Below are 17,778 nucleotides of genomic sequence, written 5' to 3' on the forward strand. Positions count from 1 at the left end.
AAGTTGAAAAATTGCAAAATTTTCAAAATTTTCGCTTAATTTCCGTTTTTTTCACAAATAAACGCAGGTAATATCAAAGAAATGTTACCACTATAATGAAGTACAATATGTCACGAGAAAACAGTGTCAGAATCACTGGGATCCGTTGAAGCGTTCCGGAGTTATAACCTCATAAAGGGACAGTGGTCAGAATTGTAAAAATTGGCCCGGTCATTAACGTGCAAACAACCCTTGGGGTAAAGGGGTTAAAAGAGGTCTGGATACACATGATGAGACCATTGTACTGCCTCTGTACAAATCTCTGGTTACACCGCACATGGAGTACTGTGTACAGTTTTGGGCACCGATGCTCAGGAAGGATGTAATGTAACTAGAGCAAGTACAAAGGAGGGCAACAAAATTAATAAAGGGGATGGGGGAACTACAAGAGATTAGAGAGAGATTAGCAAAATTAGATTAGAGAGAGAGATTAGCAAAATTAGTATTATTTAGTCTAGAAAAAAGACGACTGAGGGGCGATCTAATAACCATGTATAAGTATATAAGGGGACAATACAAATATCTCTCCGTAGATCTGTTCATACCGTTCCAAGGAACGTGAAGGTCACAAGGGGGCATTCTCTGAGTCTGGAGGAGAGAAGGTTTTTCCACCAACAGAAGAGGATTCTTTACTGTTAGGGCAGTGAGAATCTGGAATTCCTTGCCTGAGGAGGTGGTGATGGCAAACTCAGTCGGGGGGTTCAAGAGAGGCCTGGATGTCTTTCTGGAGCATAACAATATTGTATCTTACAGTTATTAGATTCTTTAGAAGGACGTAGATCTAGGGATTTATTCTGACGGAATATAGGCTGAACTGGATGGACAAATGTCTTTTTTCGGCCTTGCTAACTATGTTACTATGTTACAATGCAGGATGTGCTGTACATTTTTTTTCATAAGAATTTGGGAAAATTATGAAATGACCTATAAATGTCTGTTCTGTTCCTGATCTAAGGATCTGGGCTTTTAGCTGAGATGAATCTTTGCTGCACTTTATGTACATATGCTCAGTCGTGACCAGTGCTTTGGAGGTCAGGGAAATTGAGGAATCGTGGGTTGGGGTCCCAGTAATCACTCCACCATCTTGGGGATAGATTATAATTGTTTTTGTGGGATACCCCCTTCACTTTTCAGGTACATGGCTTTTCCACCAACTAAAGTATTGCGTTCTCTCCTTCTTTAAGTTGGAAGGGACCGACCCCTGCAGCATGTATCTCCTCTCCAAAGGTGTGCTGGTGTTACAGTCTCCGTTCTTCCCAAGGAAAAGCATCACAGTGTCAAAGAGAGGGGGGCGCCGCTCCCAGTCATTAGAAAGCTTACTGGAGGAAGAGAAATTATTCAGGGGCAACGTGTCTTCAGAGCATCCCACAGCAGACCTTCTCCTTCCCTTGTGTGTTGGGCCCTGGGTTCGGCTCTGGAATCGGTGTTACTTGCGATGTGCCACAGACGTTCAGGTAAAAAAAATGTAGTAAAAAGCACAATGTTCTTTTTATCTTTTTTTGTGCCTTTTTAAAGCAAAAAATATATGCAATTGTATAAATGAATCAGGCACTTCATGCTTTGTGGGAACATCTGCGCTGTGGACTGTCAGACTTAGGGTATGCTTGCACGTTGTCCATCTTCTGCACCTGCCCGGGTCATCGGAAACAGCCTCATTCACAGGGAAGAACCTGATGTTCAGGCACAGTAATTTCCATATTATGAGAAAGGCAAAATCTTCACTAAAAAAAAAAGTTGTCTTTTAATAGCATTTTTTTTTATGTGGACTAGCCTTGTCGGAAAACTCTGTGTGAACATGTCCCAACGTTTCTTAGAGACGCATTTTTGGCACAGTTTCTGTAACAACACGCTGCTTTGACACACTTAATACTATGGTGTGGGATATTTTTTGTGTGTAGTTATGGTGCATAAATGTCAGCAAAAAACGTATGATTTGCTGAGATTTGCTCGTCAAAAGAATTGACATGATCACTTAAAAAATGTTAACAAACGTGCGGAGAAACACACCCAACAATCCTTTGCTCTACTATTTTTCCCCTCTGCTTTTCTTCTTTACTTCAAACCCATGACGTAAATTTACCGGATGTTTTCCTCGTAGGGTTTTGTCTCTCGCTTTTGTAAATTGTCTCTTCGGAGAGGAAAAGGACTAGAACTCTAGCGCCACCTATAGGAAGTAGCAATCCTAAAAGTCAATGTCAACCCTTTAACGAGCCTTGCCACATGACTTAGGCCGGCGTCACACTAAGCGTATGAAAATACGGTCCGTTTTTTACGGCCGTAATACGCAGAAATTGTCCCAAAACACTGTTCCGTATTCAATGCGAAGATGCGATTTTTACGCACAAATTTATCCGTGTGTCATCTGTATGGCATCCGTATAGCTTCCGTGCGGCGATTTTTTTCACTCAGGCCTGCAAAATGGACATATCATGGATCCATCGGCTCAAATATTCTTAAAAACATATATACAGTCTATATATATATATATATATATAGGACTACAACACAAAGCGCTAAGAAGGAAGGCACTGATTTCCACTTGTGAGGAGAACTCTGGAAGTGCCATTGGACCGGCCGGACTTGCGCAGCCTGGTGGACCGGATTCTGGACTGAGGACCGAGAGATCTCCAGTAAAGAGGTAAAGAGACTGCAACCTGGTGTCCTCGTTATTTACCGCGACCTGCACCCCACAACTGCACCGCTATACCACCGTTAACAGTACCTATTTGCAACGGACGTCCCCCACTGACAGACAGGGCCACGGACCGGGTCTAGCCACCGTGACAACCCCAGGACTGAGATCCCCGAGGCCCGGCTCCGGGTACCCCTCGGCCCTGCGGCGGTGTGGGGGCGCTCCAAATCTTGGCGTCACGAACAGGATCTACTTAAGCCTGAAGAATCAGGTCATGTGTGCCTAGAGACTGTGATTTGTTGTGCATGAACTGTAGCTTTATTGAGAGACTGTGTGCTACCACTGACCAATAGAAGTTCCCGCCAAAAGCCGCCGCCATTGCTACTTTGGAGAAGAAGGAGGGCGTGCTATGGGAGGAGACTACCAGAATGGCGCGAGAAATGGATACCGCCCTCTGCGCTTCGGGCTGCAAGGAGATGACCTGCCCCAAAGCAGAAGACAACCTCCTGATTTGCAACGGCGGGAAGCAGGAGATGGAGAAGCCCGACCTCGGAGAAATGGCGGAGTCAGGTGCATGCACTGCCACCGACTATCAGGCAGCGATGATGAACAGCAAGTGCCTGAGCGAGGAAGATGCGACTCCGGCTTGCCCCTCTTCACCGGAGACGGACTTATGTCCCCTGCAGCCGGAGGACCTGAAACTCCTGGAACAGATAGCAGAGCTGAGTCCACCAACCCTGACCTTGGAGTCCGTGGAGGAGGAACCACAGCGAGCGGAGCAGCGTTCGGGGGCCGCATCGGAAGAGCCGCGGTCCGAGCAGCAGCCGACTCCAGCGTTCTTGTCAGCGGACCGGATCGACATCGGTGGAACCACATCAGGCGTAGGTACGGAAGACGCCCCTGCTCCCCCTCACGAGTCCGCTTCCACGACCCACCTCCATCTCAGTAAAGGTCGACCCTTCTCGGCAGGGTTAATGGTGTTATCCCCTGGTGACCTGGGGAGGATGGTGCCACCGCTGTCGACTAGAGTGGGAGAGCCCGTGGATGTGAGTCTAGATGGAGTAGTTCTTCGGTGGGACAGCCCCTGGGTTGGGACAGATGGATCCCAGGAGAACGGGTCCACTCTTGCGGTGCTTACGTGGGAACAATATAGACAGTGCTTGATTCTACAGTGGAAAGGCCGGAAAGAGGCCGAGCCGATGGGTCCATCGAAAATACAACAATCCCCTCCGGCATGGGATGACAGAGACGTGATAAGGCGGGGCACTGTGTTGGCCTACCATGCAAGAAGGGGGTGGGGCCTCATACACGAGCCGAGATTGGATACTGACGTTTTTGTTGCGCACTGTAACGTGAGGGCTCCCTGCTGTGGCCGAAGTGGAGAACCATTGCGAAAGGGGGATCAGGTGACCTACAGCCGCCACCAGAACCCGCTCGGGTGGTATGCACGGAATGTTCAGCGGTGTATGTTTGGAGCCGCGACCCTTACCACCTCGGACCTGGTCCCAGGAGCACCCGACCTTGTCACCATCGCGACAGTGCGCCTGGTAGCGGCCACTGAGTTGGCCAGTCGAGTTCATCTGCACGTTCGAACCGCGGACACTGGCACCACAGTGGCCGGGGGACAGGAGCCCAAGCCACCTGAGCAAGAGTAAACCTCGGAAACCTGAAAATGTAAATAGTTACTGTTTGTTCTTTAAGTTGCTGCTAAACCCGTCCAGGGTAAACTTTAAAAAGGTGACCCCTTTGTTGACCCGGGGTCACTATTGTTGTTTTCTTGAAGTTTTGCACAAAGTTACACAAACTGCGAAATCATGGACTGTGCATGATTTGAACTTTCTTGTAAATAGTTTGCACCTTCTTAAAGGTGCTTCCTACTGGTTTTGTTTAAAGACATTTTGCGAAGATACCATTCCGGAGCCTTTGCATGGACTGGTAGGCTGAGAAGAAGAGCTACCTCAGAAAGACTTGATCTCCTCTTAAAGGGGAGGTTAGAATTGAACTTGAAAGTGATACTGTTTTAGAACAGTAATGTCAAGATAATGCTTTGAAGGAAATGTAACTGTTTTTCATGGAAAAGTTATGTGTGTTTAATTTGTTTAAAATGTGAAACCTAGATAATGTTCTTTGAAGAGAAAGATGTAGAAAGCCCGTAGGGGTAGATGTAGAGTTCCGTTTAACTGAAAGTAAAGAAGTAATAACGAAGGTGAGGATAGAAGGTAAACCCTGCGTCCCCATAGAAAGTTAGTTCGTTACTAAGGACAGAAAGTAGACCCGTAGGGGTTAGTGAGTGAGTCCTTATAGGAGCCAAGCAGAGTGGGCTCCATGCTCTCAAATGGAAAGGAATGTTATGTCTATACTATGTATAGTAGAGAAAGGCAGTAGGCCCTGGCTGAACGGGGCGGTCCTGTAAAAGAAAGGAGAGGCAGTAGGTCTGGTGCCATAGGGACAGGCGGTCCTGCAGGTTCAAAGTAGGAGAATGTGAAGTTACCTTGCCCTGTAATGTGATTATAGGAAGGCCTTTGATAACCTAAGAGTGTATGTTTCTTAAAGGCAATGTTAATTTATTGTTCCAGCATTTGCACTTAGTAGAATACCCGGTTGGGTAATGAGAGTTAATTGTAGCCTGTTGCTATGATATTTGATTATGTTTTGTAACGTTAAAGTGTCCTCACCTCCCATAAAGGGAAGCCTGTTCAAGTATGCTTATTGTTTTGCACTCAACAAATTTGTATGTCTTTTTGCTAACCTGTATTGTTGTTTTCTTCCCAGTCCCGGAGTACTGTGTTTAACCAGGGGGGAGTGCAGCGCCCCAGAGTCCTGGTCGTTGCAGTACTGTGGCTCCGCCACTTAGGGGAGCCATGGTGCGTTCGATGGCACTGAAGGAGTTCCTCCAATCAGGTATCACAGACACCAATATGTTTCACAGCTGGGCCTCCGGGGGGAGCTAAGGGTGCTATTCATTAGGCCACTCCCCACCATAGTGGGTAAACTGGGGGTCAGGCAGGAAGTTAGTAGAGAAAGCTGACTGGATCGAACGAAGCAACACCTAGTGAGAGAGGGTGTTGTGGAGGAAGAGACAGTAGGGTCTCTGCCAGGGGTGGGATCCTGGCAGAGGCTTGGCATTGAAAGAACGTAACGGGACCGTGCCTGCTCAGAATAGCGGCGGTGCCCTAAGAAAGGATTAGAAGCGAGATAGATTGTGCTGAGTGAGAAACGAAATCAAGCAGAAGGAGAATACCAGCAGGGGTTTTGTTGAAAGAGGCAGCACCTTGCTGAGGCGCATTACCGGTGGCCGGAACGCCGAGGGAGTGGAATAAGATACAGCTTTAAGCCATACTCCAAACAGCGGCAGGACAGTCAGTCTCAGGCGGGCTGTCTACCACATATCACCTATGAAGTCTTGGGGGGCAATTGCGGGAGAGGGGCGTCTCTAGGGTCCCGGAAGAACTCCAGGCCTACCTGACAAACGGGTGCCGTTCTTACTGTAACATCAGGAAGGGACGGAAGATTAGCAGAAGATCAGTTAATCGAGTTGTGAGGGAACTTAAGAAACAGACACAACAGTTGTGGGGTACTTTCCGTAAGCACAGCAGGGAAGGACTACAACACAAAGCGCTAAGAAGGAAGGCACTGATTTCCACTTGTGAGGAGAACTCTGGAAGTGCCATTGGACCGGCCGGACTTGCGCAGCCTGGTGGACCGGATTCTGGACTGAGGACCGAGAGATCTCCAGTAAAGAGGTAAAGAGACTGCAACCTGGTGTCCTCGTTATTTACCGCGACCTGCACCCCACAACTGCACCGCTATACCACCGTTAACAGTACCTATTTGCAACGGACATCCCCCACTGACAGACAGGGCCACGGACCGGGTCTAGCCACCGTGACAACCCCAGGACTGAGATCCCCGAGGCCCGGCTCCGGGTACCCCTCGGCCCTGCGGCGGTGTGGGGGCGCTCCATATATATATTTATATATTTAATTCAGCGCTAGATAGTAGAAAAGCCAGTAATTCAATTGCCGGCTTTTGCTATCTCCTTCACAAAGCCGACAGGACATGAGACATGGTTTACATACAGTAAACCATCTCATATCCCTTCTTTTATTACATATTCCTCTTTACTAATGTAACAAGTGTCTCTGTGTAAAATTTGGGGGCTCTAGCTATTAAATTAAAGGGTTAAATCCCGGAAAAATTTGGCGTGGGCTCCCACGCAATTTTCTCCGCCAGAGTGGGAAAGCCAGTGACTGAGGGCTGATATTCATAACCTAGAGAGGGACCATGGTTATTGCCCCCCCTCCTGGCTAAAAACATCTGCCCCCAGCCATCCCAGAAAAGGCACATCTGTAAGATGCGCCTATTCTGGCATTTAGCCTCTCTCTTCCCACTCCCGTGTAGCGGTGGGATAAAGGGGTAATGAAGCGTTAATGTCACCTTGCTATTGTAAGGTGACATTAAGCCAGGTTAATAATGGAGAGGCATCAATTATGACACCTATCCATTATTAATCCAATAGTACGAAATGGTTAATAAAAACACACACATTATTAAAAAGTATTTTAATGAAATAAAGACACATGGTGTTTTAATATTTTATTATACTCTTAATCCACCTGAAGACCCTTGTCACCTGAAATAAAGTTAAAAAAAGCAAACAACAATATTCCATACCTTCCATCGTTCAGTCTTGTCCCACGCTGTAAAACCATCTGAAGGGGTTAAATGATTTTACACCCAGGAGCTCTGCTAATGCAGCTGTGCTCCTGCCTGTAAAATCTGGTGAATGAATGGAATGCAGGGAAATGTACTGTAGTTACCTCGAGTCGCGGTGATGCGCCCTCTGCTGGATGAACTCATATGAACTTGAGCCTGGGAAAATATTCTGAAAAGTTCCCAGGCTCGAGTTCATATGAGTTCATCCAGCAGAGGGCGCATCACCACGACTCGAGGTAACTACAGTACATTCCCCTGAATTCCATTAATTCACAAAGTTTTACAGGCAGGAGCACAGCTGCATTAGCAGAGCTCCTGGGTGTAAAATAATTTAACCCCTTCAGATGGATTTACAGCGTGGGACAAGACTGAACGACGGAAGGTATGGAATATTGTTGTTTGGTTTTTTTAACTTTATTTCAGGTGACAAGGGTCTTCAGGTGGATTAAGAGTATTATAAAATATTAAAACACCATGTGTCTTTATTTCATTAAAATACTTTTTAATAATGTGTGTGTGTTTCATTTCGTACTATTGGATTAATAATGGATAGGTGTCATAATTGACGCCTCTCCATTATTAACCTGGCTTAATGTCACCTTACAATAGCAAGGTGACATTAACCCTTCATTACCCCATATCCCACTGCTACACAGGAGTGGGAAGAGAGAGAGGCTAAGTGCCAGAATAGGCGCATCTTACAGATGTGCCTTTTCTGGGGTGGCTGGGGACAGATGTTTTTAGCCAGGGGGGGGGCAATAACCATGGTCCCTCTTTAGGCTATTAGTATCTGCCCTCAGTCACTGGCTTTCCCACTCTGGCGGAGAAAATTGCGTGGGAGCCAATTTTTTCTGGGATTTAACCCTTTAATTTAATAGCTAGAGCCCCCAAATTTTACACAGAGACACTTGTTACATTAGTAAAGAGGAATATGTAATAAAAGAAGGGATATGAGGATACGAGATGGTTTACTGTATGTAAACCATGTCTCATATCCTGTCGGGTTTGTGAAGGAGATAGCAAAAGCCGGCAATTGAATTACCAGCTTTTCTGCTTTTCTGCTATCTAGCGCTGAATTAAATATAAATATATATAGATATGTGTCTCACTGACATATATATATATATATATATACACTCACCGGCCACTTTATTAGGTACACCATGCTAGTAACGGGTTGGACCCCCTTTTGCCTTCAGAACTGCCTCAATTCTTCGTGGCATAGATTCAACAAGGTGCTGGAAGCATTCCTCAGAGATTTTGGTCCATATTGACATGATGGCATCACACAGTTGCCGCAGATTTGTCGGCTGCACATCCCAAAGATGCTCCATACAAGGCAGGATGGATCCATGCTTTCATGTTGTTTACGCCAAATTCTGACCCTACCATCCGAATGTCGCAGCAGAAATCGAGACTCATCAGACCAAGCAACGTTTTTCCAATCTTCTACTGTCCAATTTCGATGACCTTGTACAAATTGTAGCCTCAGTTTCCTGTTCTTAGCTGAAAGGAGTGGTACCCGGTGTGGTCTTCTGCTGCTGTAGCCCATCTGCCTCAAAGTTCGACGCACTGTGCGTTCAGAGATGCTCTTAGGCCTACCTTGGTTGTAACGGGTGGCGATTTGAGTCACTGTTGCCTTTCTATCAGCTCGAACCAGTCTGCCCATTCTCCTCTGACCTCTGGCATCAACAAGGCATTTCCGCCCACAGAACTGCCGCTCACTGGATTTTTTTTCTTTTTCGGACCATTCTCTGTAAACCCTAGAGATGGTTGTGCGTGAAAATCCCAGTAGATCAGCAGTTTCTGAAATACTCAGACCAGCCCTTCTGGCACCAACAACCATGCCACGTTCAAAGGCACTCAAATCACCTTTCTTCCCCATACTGATGCTCGGTTTGAACTGCAGGAGATTGTCTTGACCATGTCTACATGCCTAAATGCACTGAGTTGCCGCCATGTGATTGGCTGATTAGAAATTAAGTGTTAACAAGAAGTTGGACAGGTGTACCTAATAAAGTGGCCGGTGAGTGTATATATACACACTCCTATTCTATGTGTGCACATTTATTCTACCTATTCTATTCTAACCTGTCAGTGTGATTTTACTGTACACCGCACTGAATTGCCGGCTTTTCTATAGAACACCGGTGCATATTTCTCGCAAGTCACACGCATGGTCCGTGTGTAATCTGTAATTTTCTCTCCCCCATAGACTTTCATTGGCGGATTTTTTTGCGCAATACGCTGACAAACGCAGCATGCTGCGATTTTCTACGCCCATAACATACCGTATATTACGGATGCGTAATATACGGCAGATAGGAGCTGCCCCATAATCATTGGGCCGTGTGCAATGCGTATTTTCTGGACGTATTTTCTGCGCTCATACGTCCGTAAAACTCGCTAGTGTGACGCTGGCCTTAGGATAATAGCCAAACCAGAATCTCCATTTTCAGACACTGTGTTTTGGGGTACTGCCCCCCGTCAGTGCAAAATGTGAGATCTGGTTTGGCTGGGTGAGAGGCGTCTCTCGCTATTGTCACATATCTACCGATAACTTTAATCCTTCACCACACAGCAGCTCCGGTACGGAAATCCAAGGCCTGTAAGAGGCTACTCCCTGCTGGGACATGAGCTGAACAGCAATGTGCGAGTACAGGAGGCACCATGGTATAGGTTACACATATGAAACCTGATTATTAGCGGTCACCTCATATGACCCATATAAATATAGACAGCCTGCTATCCGATTGTAGACATTTATGAAAATGAGAATAACCACTTAAAGTGGTTGCTAAGATTTTATCGGTCTTGGTCAGTCTAATGCCGCCATTCCGAAGGTCTCTGACAGTTTTCTTTTATTACTCTGTTGACAGTGCTGGACTGGCGAGTTTGTATTTTTTCTATGGAAGTTTAAAGAAATCTCAGACATCCCCTTTAACTGTAGGACGTCCTTTGTCTGTAATAAGAGAGGGTTGGAAAGTTTTGGTGCAAATCACAGTAAAAACCCAACTTTAATATGTGAATTTAGGCCTCATTCAGACGTCCATTAGAAGGTATAACCATTATAGTCTAAGGGTTTGTTCACACTACCATATTTTTTGCAAGATGAAAAAGTTGTTTTTTTTTATCCTAGTAATTCAACTCATTGGATTTGTGTAAAGAAAGCAGACACGTGGATGCCGTGCATGTCGTGAACATTGTTTTATACTGTTTAGGAAGGAGGAGCTTAGCGTTTTAGTTAAAAAAAAAATGTTTCCATATGAAAAAAAAAAAAATGCTGTGCTCATGGTAAAAATGGACCTCGACAGAGATCGCTCTGTGCCGCCACATCAGGTGAATGGGGTTGAACTGAGACTCACAAGATCGATCCGTTTCTGACTTTACACCACTTGTTTGTCGCAGTTGCAGTGAAGCCCCATTCCTCCTGCTTTATGCTGTGATCTGTGCTGTTGCCAAAATGGCCGTGTGGCCCCAGCTGACTGTGACAAGTCAGCTCCTGCAGAATACAATGATGGAGACTCTCCGGCCTCGGTGTGCGGTACACAATGAAGAGGCCGGGGTCCTGCAGTGAGACGTTCCCATCTCGTGGTGCTCAGCACTGATAGATGAGGTCACACGAGCTGCGTCAAGCTCACAGCCCTGTAACCTAATTAATGGAAAAATCTGCAGAAAAAAACAAAGAAAAAAAAAGCAAAGATTTTCAAGACTCTTCATAGGGACTGTTGTTGCCTCGTAACCACCGTAACCACGACTTTTAGTCTTCACAGCAACGTTTCGATCACGTCTAAGGGTATCTGCAGATGTTCAGGAATTGGCAGCGCTTTGGACACAGCACATGTTCGCTGTGTCCAGAGCGCTACTGTCTATAGAACACAGGTGAATCCTCTGTGTTCACTGAACCGTGCGGATTCACCACGTCCAATACATTCTATGGGTCAAATTTATCTTGCGAAGACTCGCGTCGGGCAGGCGTCTGTGCATGCATAGTGGGCATTGGATTTCTTGAAATCCAATCCCTTATGCTGTAACATCTGGACGCTGCGGGTTGGACGCTGCAGTAGTATGCAGCGTCCAATCCGCAGCGTTTACTGATTGTGTGCACATACCCTAAGTATTCTCCCCCAAAGCAAAAAATCTAGCCCAGATTGCAAGTGACTTTGGCGCCATCGACTTTCTGACGATTTTCTTCCAATTACATGCAAAACCAAAGTGGGAGCTCAGATAAAGCCACACTGTTTTTTTGCAGCATATTACAGTATATTTTGTAGCATATCTGCAGCATATTAAAGTAGTTTGAGATTTTATTGTAGTGCATCTGAAATATGTTGCAGCTACGCTGCAAAAAATATCATAATATGCTGCACATATGCTGGAAAAACTACCATAATATACTGTACATATGCTACAAAACTACTGTAATATGCTGCAAAAAATACTGTAATACACTATGCAAATTGCCTCTTCAGAGAAAAAGAGGACTTGAACTCTATAGCCCCACCTGTTGGAAGTAGCGATCCTACAAGTCATAATCAACCCTTTTTCGAGTCTTGCAATATGACTTGTAGGATCGCTACTTCCAATAGGTGGCGCTAGAGTTCAAGTCCTCTTTTTCCTGAAGAGGCAATTTGCATATTAAATTTCCCAGAGGAGCATTGCATGGCGAATAAGCCTCCTTACCTTGACAAGCCAGAGCTGGTATGTCACTCTCCATAAGGAGAAACGTTACCCCTGTAATACACTACACATATGCTGCTAAAATAAGCAAAAAATACCATAATATGCTGCAGATACGCTTCAAAAATAGAATAATATGCTGTACATAGCTGAAAAAAATACCGTAATATGCTGCAAAATATACTGTAATATGCTGTACATACACTGCAAAAAATACTGTAATATGTTGGGGATATGCTGAAAATACCCATAATATACTGTACTGCAGATACGCTTTCAAAAATACCATAATATGCTGTACATAGCTGCAGAAATATACTGTAATAAGCTGCAGATAGTCAGCAAAACTACTGTAATATGCTGAAAAAAAAAATACTGTAATACGCTACACATACGCTGCTAAAATACACAAAAAATACCGTAATATGCTGCAGATACAATAATATGATGTACATAGCTGAAAAAAATACCGTAATAAGCTGCAAAAAATACTGTTAGACGCTACACATACGCCGCTAAAATAATACACAAAATCTACTGTCTCCTGTTGTGTAGCCATTAATACATTTCCCCCTTTCCTCTGCAGCAGAGTGACAGCTGGCGGCCATCGGTGTCCAGACTTTCCGAGGAACTGAGAATTCTTGAGGCCAGACTGAAGAACCTGCAGGAAAGCAACCAGGGTGAAGGACACGGCATCTCCGTCCTCTCCGACATTAATGGTGTTTCCTCCTCACACAGATAGCGGACGCCGCCCGGGACGGCGTTATTTCTTCAGAGGACATACAGACACCTGGAAGGCTGAAAAATGGAGAAATCTCATTGTTAGGCCGTTTCTTCCAGTAACAGACATATCTGGGTGCAAAATCTTACCGCTCCATTGTATTTTTACATCCATAAAGGGGTCTTCTCCGCAGTATAGGTGATAAACGTCTGATCGGAGGGACATAATGACTACAATGAGGGTCCAGAGCCCTCCCTTGCCAGACACAGATGGCAAATTATCAGCTGGCTCGCTCTAGGTTGTCATTGTGAGGCGGCCATTTTATGACAGAACGATGCTCTGAGGTAACAACGTGGCACATTCAGTATAATCTCACAAAAAACAAGGAGATATAACAACTGGCAAAATGTAGTGTCTGTCACCATCACTGTCTTCATTGCCCCTAACAACCAAACACAAGGCAGCTTTCAATTTTCCACAGTAGTTTCACAGATGAAAGCTGTGCTGTGATTGGTTGCTATGGGCAACAGAGGCCTTTTCATTGCATGGACAGATCTGTGCCTCTTTTATTGTAATGACTCCTGTTGCATTATATTGACTCTCTGAATTCCTTTCTCTGTGAGAAATATATTATTTTCTTTATTTTAGACTACATAGAAAACTCTGTGTCATCCACCACATTTTTAAACCAATATGGTCGCCGTCATGGGGGTTCTTGTTGTAGTTAACTGCAATGGCAATTGATTTTCCAGGATGGAGATGACCCCTCTACATGTACCCTATTAAGCATATGGACATCATAATAGTGGGGTCTCCAGCTTTGGACACCCACCCACCCCCTCATTGTGACACTGGGCGTGACAAACGCTGACCGCCATGTTGTGAGATGAAGCGTACCGCAGCCCGAGGGCGTGTATATTTTTGTACTGATGTAAAAGCGAACAACATACTATTTATAATAAAGTCTCTTGGCAATGAATATATGGAAAAGAGACTGACTAAATGATTGCTGGCTGACCACAGAGCTGCAGAGGGCACACTAATGATGGTCAGTATTTCCCCAGGACCAGTAGTGAACATGGTGCAGGTCTCTAGTTTGCAGCAAAACACACATTACAATGTCCCCAAGTTACAATCCCCCCACACACAGTATGATGCACCAATAGTACATTCCCCCCACAGCATGATGCCCCCAGAATGTATTCCCCCTCACACACAGTATTATGCCCCCAAAGTACACTCACCCCACACACAGTATGATGCCCCCACAGTACATTCTCCCCACACACACAGTATGATGCCCCCACAGTACATTCTCCCCACACACAGTTTGATGGCACGATAGTACATTCCACCCCCCTCAGTATGATGCCACCACAGTACATTATCTCCGCACACAGAGTGTGATGCCCCCATGGTATATTCCCCCCCCACACACACACACAGTATGATGCCCCCACAGCACATTCTCTCCACACACAGTATGATGCTCTCACAGTACATTCTCTCCACACACACAGTATGATGCCCCCATGGTATATCCCCCCCCCACACACAGTATGATGCCCCCACAGTACATTCTCTCCACACACAGTGTGACGACCACACAGTACATTCTCCCCACACAGTATGATGCCCCCATGGTACATTACCCCCATTAACACAGTATGATGCCTCCACAATACATCCCTCCACACAGTATGATCCCCCCCAGTACATTCTCCCCACACACAGTATGATGCCACAATAGTACATCCCCGCCACAGTATGATGCTCCCACAGTACATTCTCTCCACACACACAGTATGATGCCGCCCCCATGGTACATTCCCCCCACACACAGTATGATGTCCCCATGGTACATTCCCCCCACACACAGTATGATGCCCCCACAGTACATTCTCGCCACACACAGTATGATGCCCCCATGGTACATTCCCCCCGCACAGAGTATGATGCCCCCATAGTACATCCCCCCACCTACACAGTATAATGCCTCCACAGTACATCCCCCCGAAAAACAGTATGAAACCCCCATAGTACATTCTCCCCACACACAAAGTATGATGCCCCCATGGTACATTTCTCCCACACACAATATGATGCCCCACAGTACATTCCCTCCACACCCACAATATGATGCCCCCACAGTACAATCCCCCATACAGTATGAAGCCCCCACAGTACAATCCCCCCATACAGTATGAAGCCTCCACAGTACAATCCCACCACACATTATAAAGCCCCCACACACAGTATGATGTCCCCACAGTACATTCCCTCAACACACACACTAAGATGACCCAACTGTACAATCCCCCACAAAGAGTATGATGCCCTTACAGTACAGTTCCTCCACCCACACAGTATGAAGCCCCCACAGTACATTCCTCCCACACACACTATGATGTCCCCACAGTACATTCCCTCCACACACAGTATGATGCACCCGCAGTACATTCCCCTACACTCTCAGTATAATGCCCTCAGAGTATATCCTCCCACACACAATATGATGCCCCCACAGTAATTTCCCTACACACACACAATGATGCCCCCACAGCGCATTCCCTTCACACAGATACAGTATGATGCCCCACACACACACACAATATGATGTCCCCACAGTACATTCACTCCACTCGCAGTATCATGCCCCCACAGTACATTCAGTCCATGCGCAGTATGATGCCCCACAGTATATTCCATCCACACACAATATGATGCCCCAACAGTACAATTCCCCACACAGTATGAAGTCTCCACACAGTATGAAGCACCCACAGTACAATCCTACCACACAGTACGATTCCCCCACAGTACATTTCCCTACACTCACAGTATACTGAACCCACAGTACATTCCCCCCACACACACATAATATGATGCTCCCACAGTACAATCCCACAACACAGTATGATGCCCCCACAGTACATTCACTCCACTCGTAGTATCATGGCCCCACTGTACATTCACTCCATGCTCAGTATGATGCCCCACAGTATATTCCATCCACACACAATATGATGCCCAAACAGTACAATCCTACCACACAGTATGATGTTCCCACAGTACATTGCCACCACACATAGTATGAAGACGCCACAGTACACAATTTACACATATACAAATATGCCCCCACCGTACATTCCCCCACACATAGTATGAACTTAGCCCCCACAGTAGAATCCCACCACACACTATGAAACCACCCACAGTACATTCCCTCCACACACACAGTATGAAGCCCCCACAGTATATTCTACATGCACAGTTTGATGCCACCCACCATACATCCCCCATATACAGTATAATGTCCCCACAGTACAATCCCCCACACAGTATGAAGCCCCAACAGTACAATCCCCCACACACAGTATGATGCCCCACAGTACATTCTATCCACACACAGTATGATGCCCCCACAGTACCATCCCTCTACACAGTATGATGCCCCCACAGTACAGTCCCCCCACACACAGTATGATGCCCCACAGTACATTCCCTCCACACACAGTATGGTGCCCCCACAGTACCATCCCTCCACACAGTATGATGTCCCTACAGTACCATCCGTCCACACAGTATGATGCCCCTACAGTACCATCAGATCCACACAGTATGATGCCCCACAGTACATTGCCTCCACACACAGTATGATGCCCCCACAGTAACATCCCTCCACACAGTATGATGCCCCTACAGTACCATCCCTCCACACAGTATGATGCCCCTACAGTACCATCCGTCCACACAGTATGATGCCCCCACAATAAATACTCCCACACACAGTATGATGCCCCACCGTACAACACCCCACACACAAACAAGGAAAACAAATACAGCACAACCTAGTAAAACCTCCTATCATGATGGCATAAGATATTGTATATAAGAGGTAACAAGTGCCTGTATAATGAATGTCTAGGGACACACCAATTGCTAAAGCAACAAACTACCAAAAAAATGGTGCAAGAAAATGTCCAAAATGTACAAAAATCTTTATTAAATAAATATAAAAGATATAACAACAAGGAATGCAGAAATGGTGGATAAAAGATGCAGGTAACATGTACCGTATGTCTGGAGATAAATGGCACCTCACCACAAGTCAGCAGACAGGCAGAGCATAACATAATTTGCTTACTGCTACATTTTTAGGACTCAATAAGTATGCCATAAATGGAATACAAAAAAAAAAAAAAAAAAAAAATTTGTGAACCAGCCAGTACGTATCACATGATATAAGTATACAATGTAAACTAAAGGAGTCCTACCAGCTGCTGTCCTGGGGAGAGCGCATCCACTCCAGACCCACCCCAACGCGCGTTTCGGCGATGTCCTTCCTCAGGGGGCGTCACACACAGTATGATGCCCCACTCTCCATCCCTCCACACACAGTATGATGCCCCCACAGTACATTTCCTCAACACACAGTATGATGCCCCATGGTACATTCCCCCACACACAGTACATTCCTCCATACACAGTATGATGCCCAGATGGTACAATCCCCCCACACACAGTATGATGCCCCCACAGACAGCATGATGCCTCCATGGTACATTCCCCCAGACACAGTATGATGCCCCACACACAGTATGATGCCCCTATGGTACATTCCCCCCACATACAGTATGATGCCCCCATGGTATATTCCCCCCACACAGTATGATGCCCCTATGATACAATCCCCTCCACACACAGTATAATGCCCCCACACACAGTATGATGCTCCCATGGTACAATCCCCTCACACACAGTATGATGCCCCCACACACAGTATGATGCCCCCATGGTACAATCCCCCCCACACACAGTATGATGCTCCCATGGTACATTCCCCCATACACAGTATGATGCCCCAATGGTACAATCCCCCCACACACAGTATCACAGTATGATTCCCCACACACAGAATGATCCCCCCCATGGTTCATTCCGCCACACACAGTATGATGCCCCCATGGTACAATCCCCCCCACACAGT

The 17,778-nt window shown here is 46.0% G+C and overlaps 1 protein-coding gene across 3 annotated transcripts in view; it reads left to right on the top strand.

The window, feature by feature from the left end:
* MTMR11 (myotubularin related protein 11) overlaps positions 1 to 13,774 on the top strand; it is a 59,283-nt gene extending 45,509 nt beyond the window's left edge. For 2 of the 3 annotated variants that reach the window (XM_077259065.1, XM_077259081.1), the window contains exons 15-16: positions 1,224 to 1,493; positions 12,654 to 13,773. In XM_077259065.1, coding sequence (XP_077115180.1) covers positions 1,224 to 1,493; positions 12,654 to 12,809 — 426 coding nt within the window. In that variant the 3' untranslated portion in view covers positions 12,810 to 13,773. Of the gene's footprint in view, positions 1 to 1,223; positions 1,494 to 12,653 lie in introns of all 3 variants that reach the window. The other variant, XM_077259073.1, reaches the window with a different exon arrangement.
* Positions 13,775 to 17,778: the final 4,004 nt, after the last annotated feature.

This window comes from Ranitomeya variabilis, chromosome 1 (genome assembly GCF_051348905.1).
Source record: "Ranitomeya variabilis isolate aRanVar5 chromosome 1, aRanVar5.hap1, whole genome shotgun sequence".
Classification (NCBI taxonomy): Eukaryota; Metazoa; Chordata; class Amphibia; order Anura; family Dendrobatidae; genus Ranitomeya; species Ranitomeya variabilis.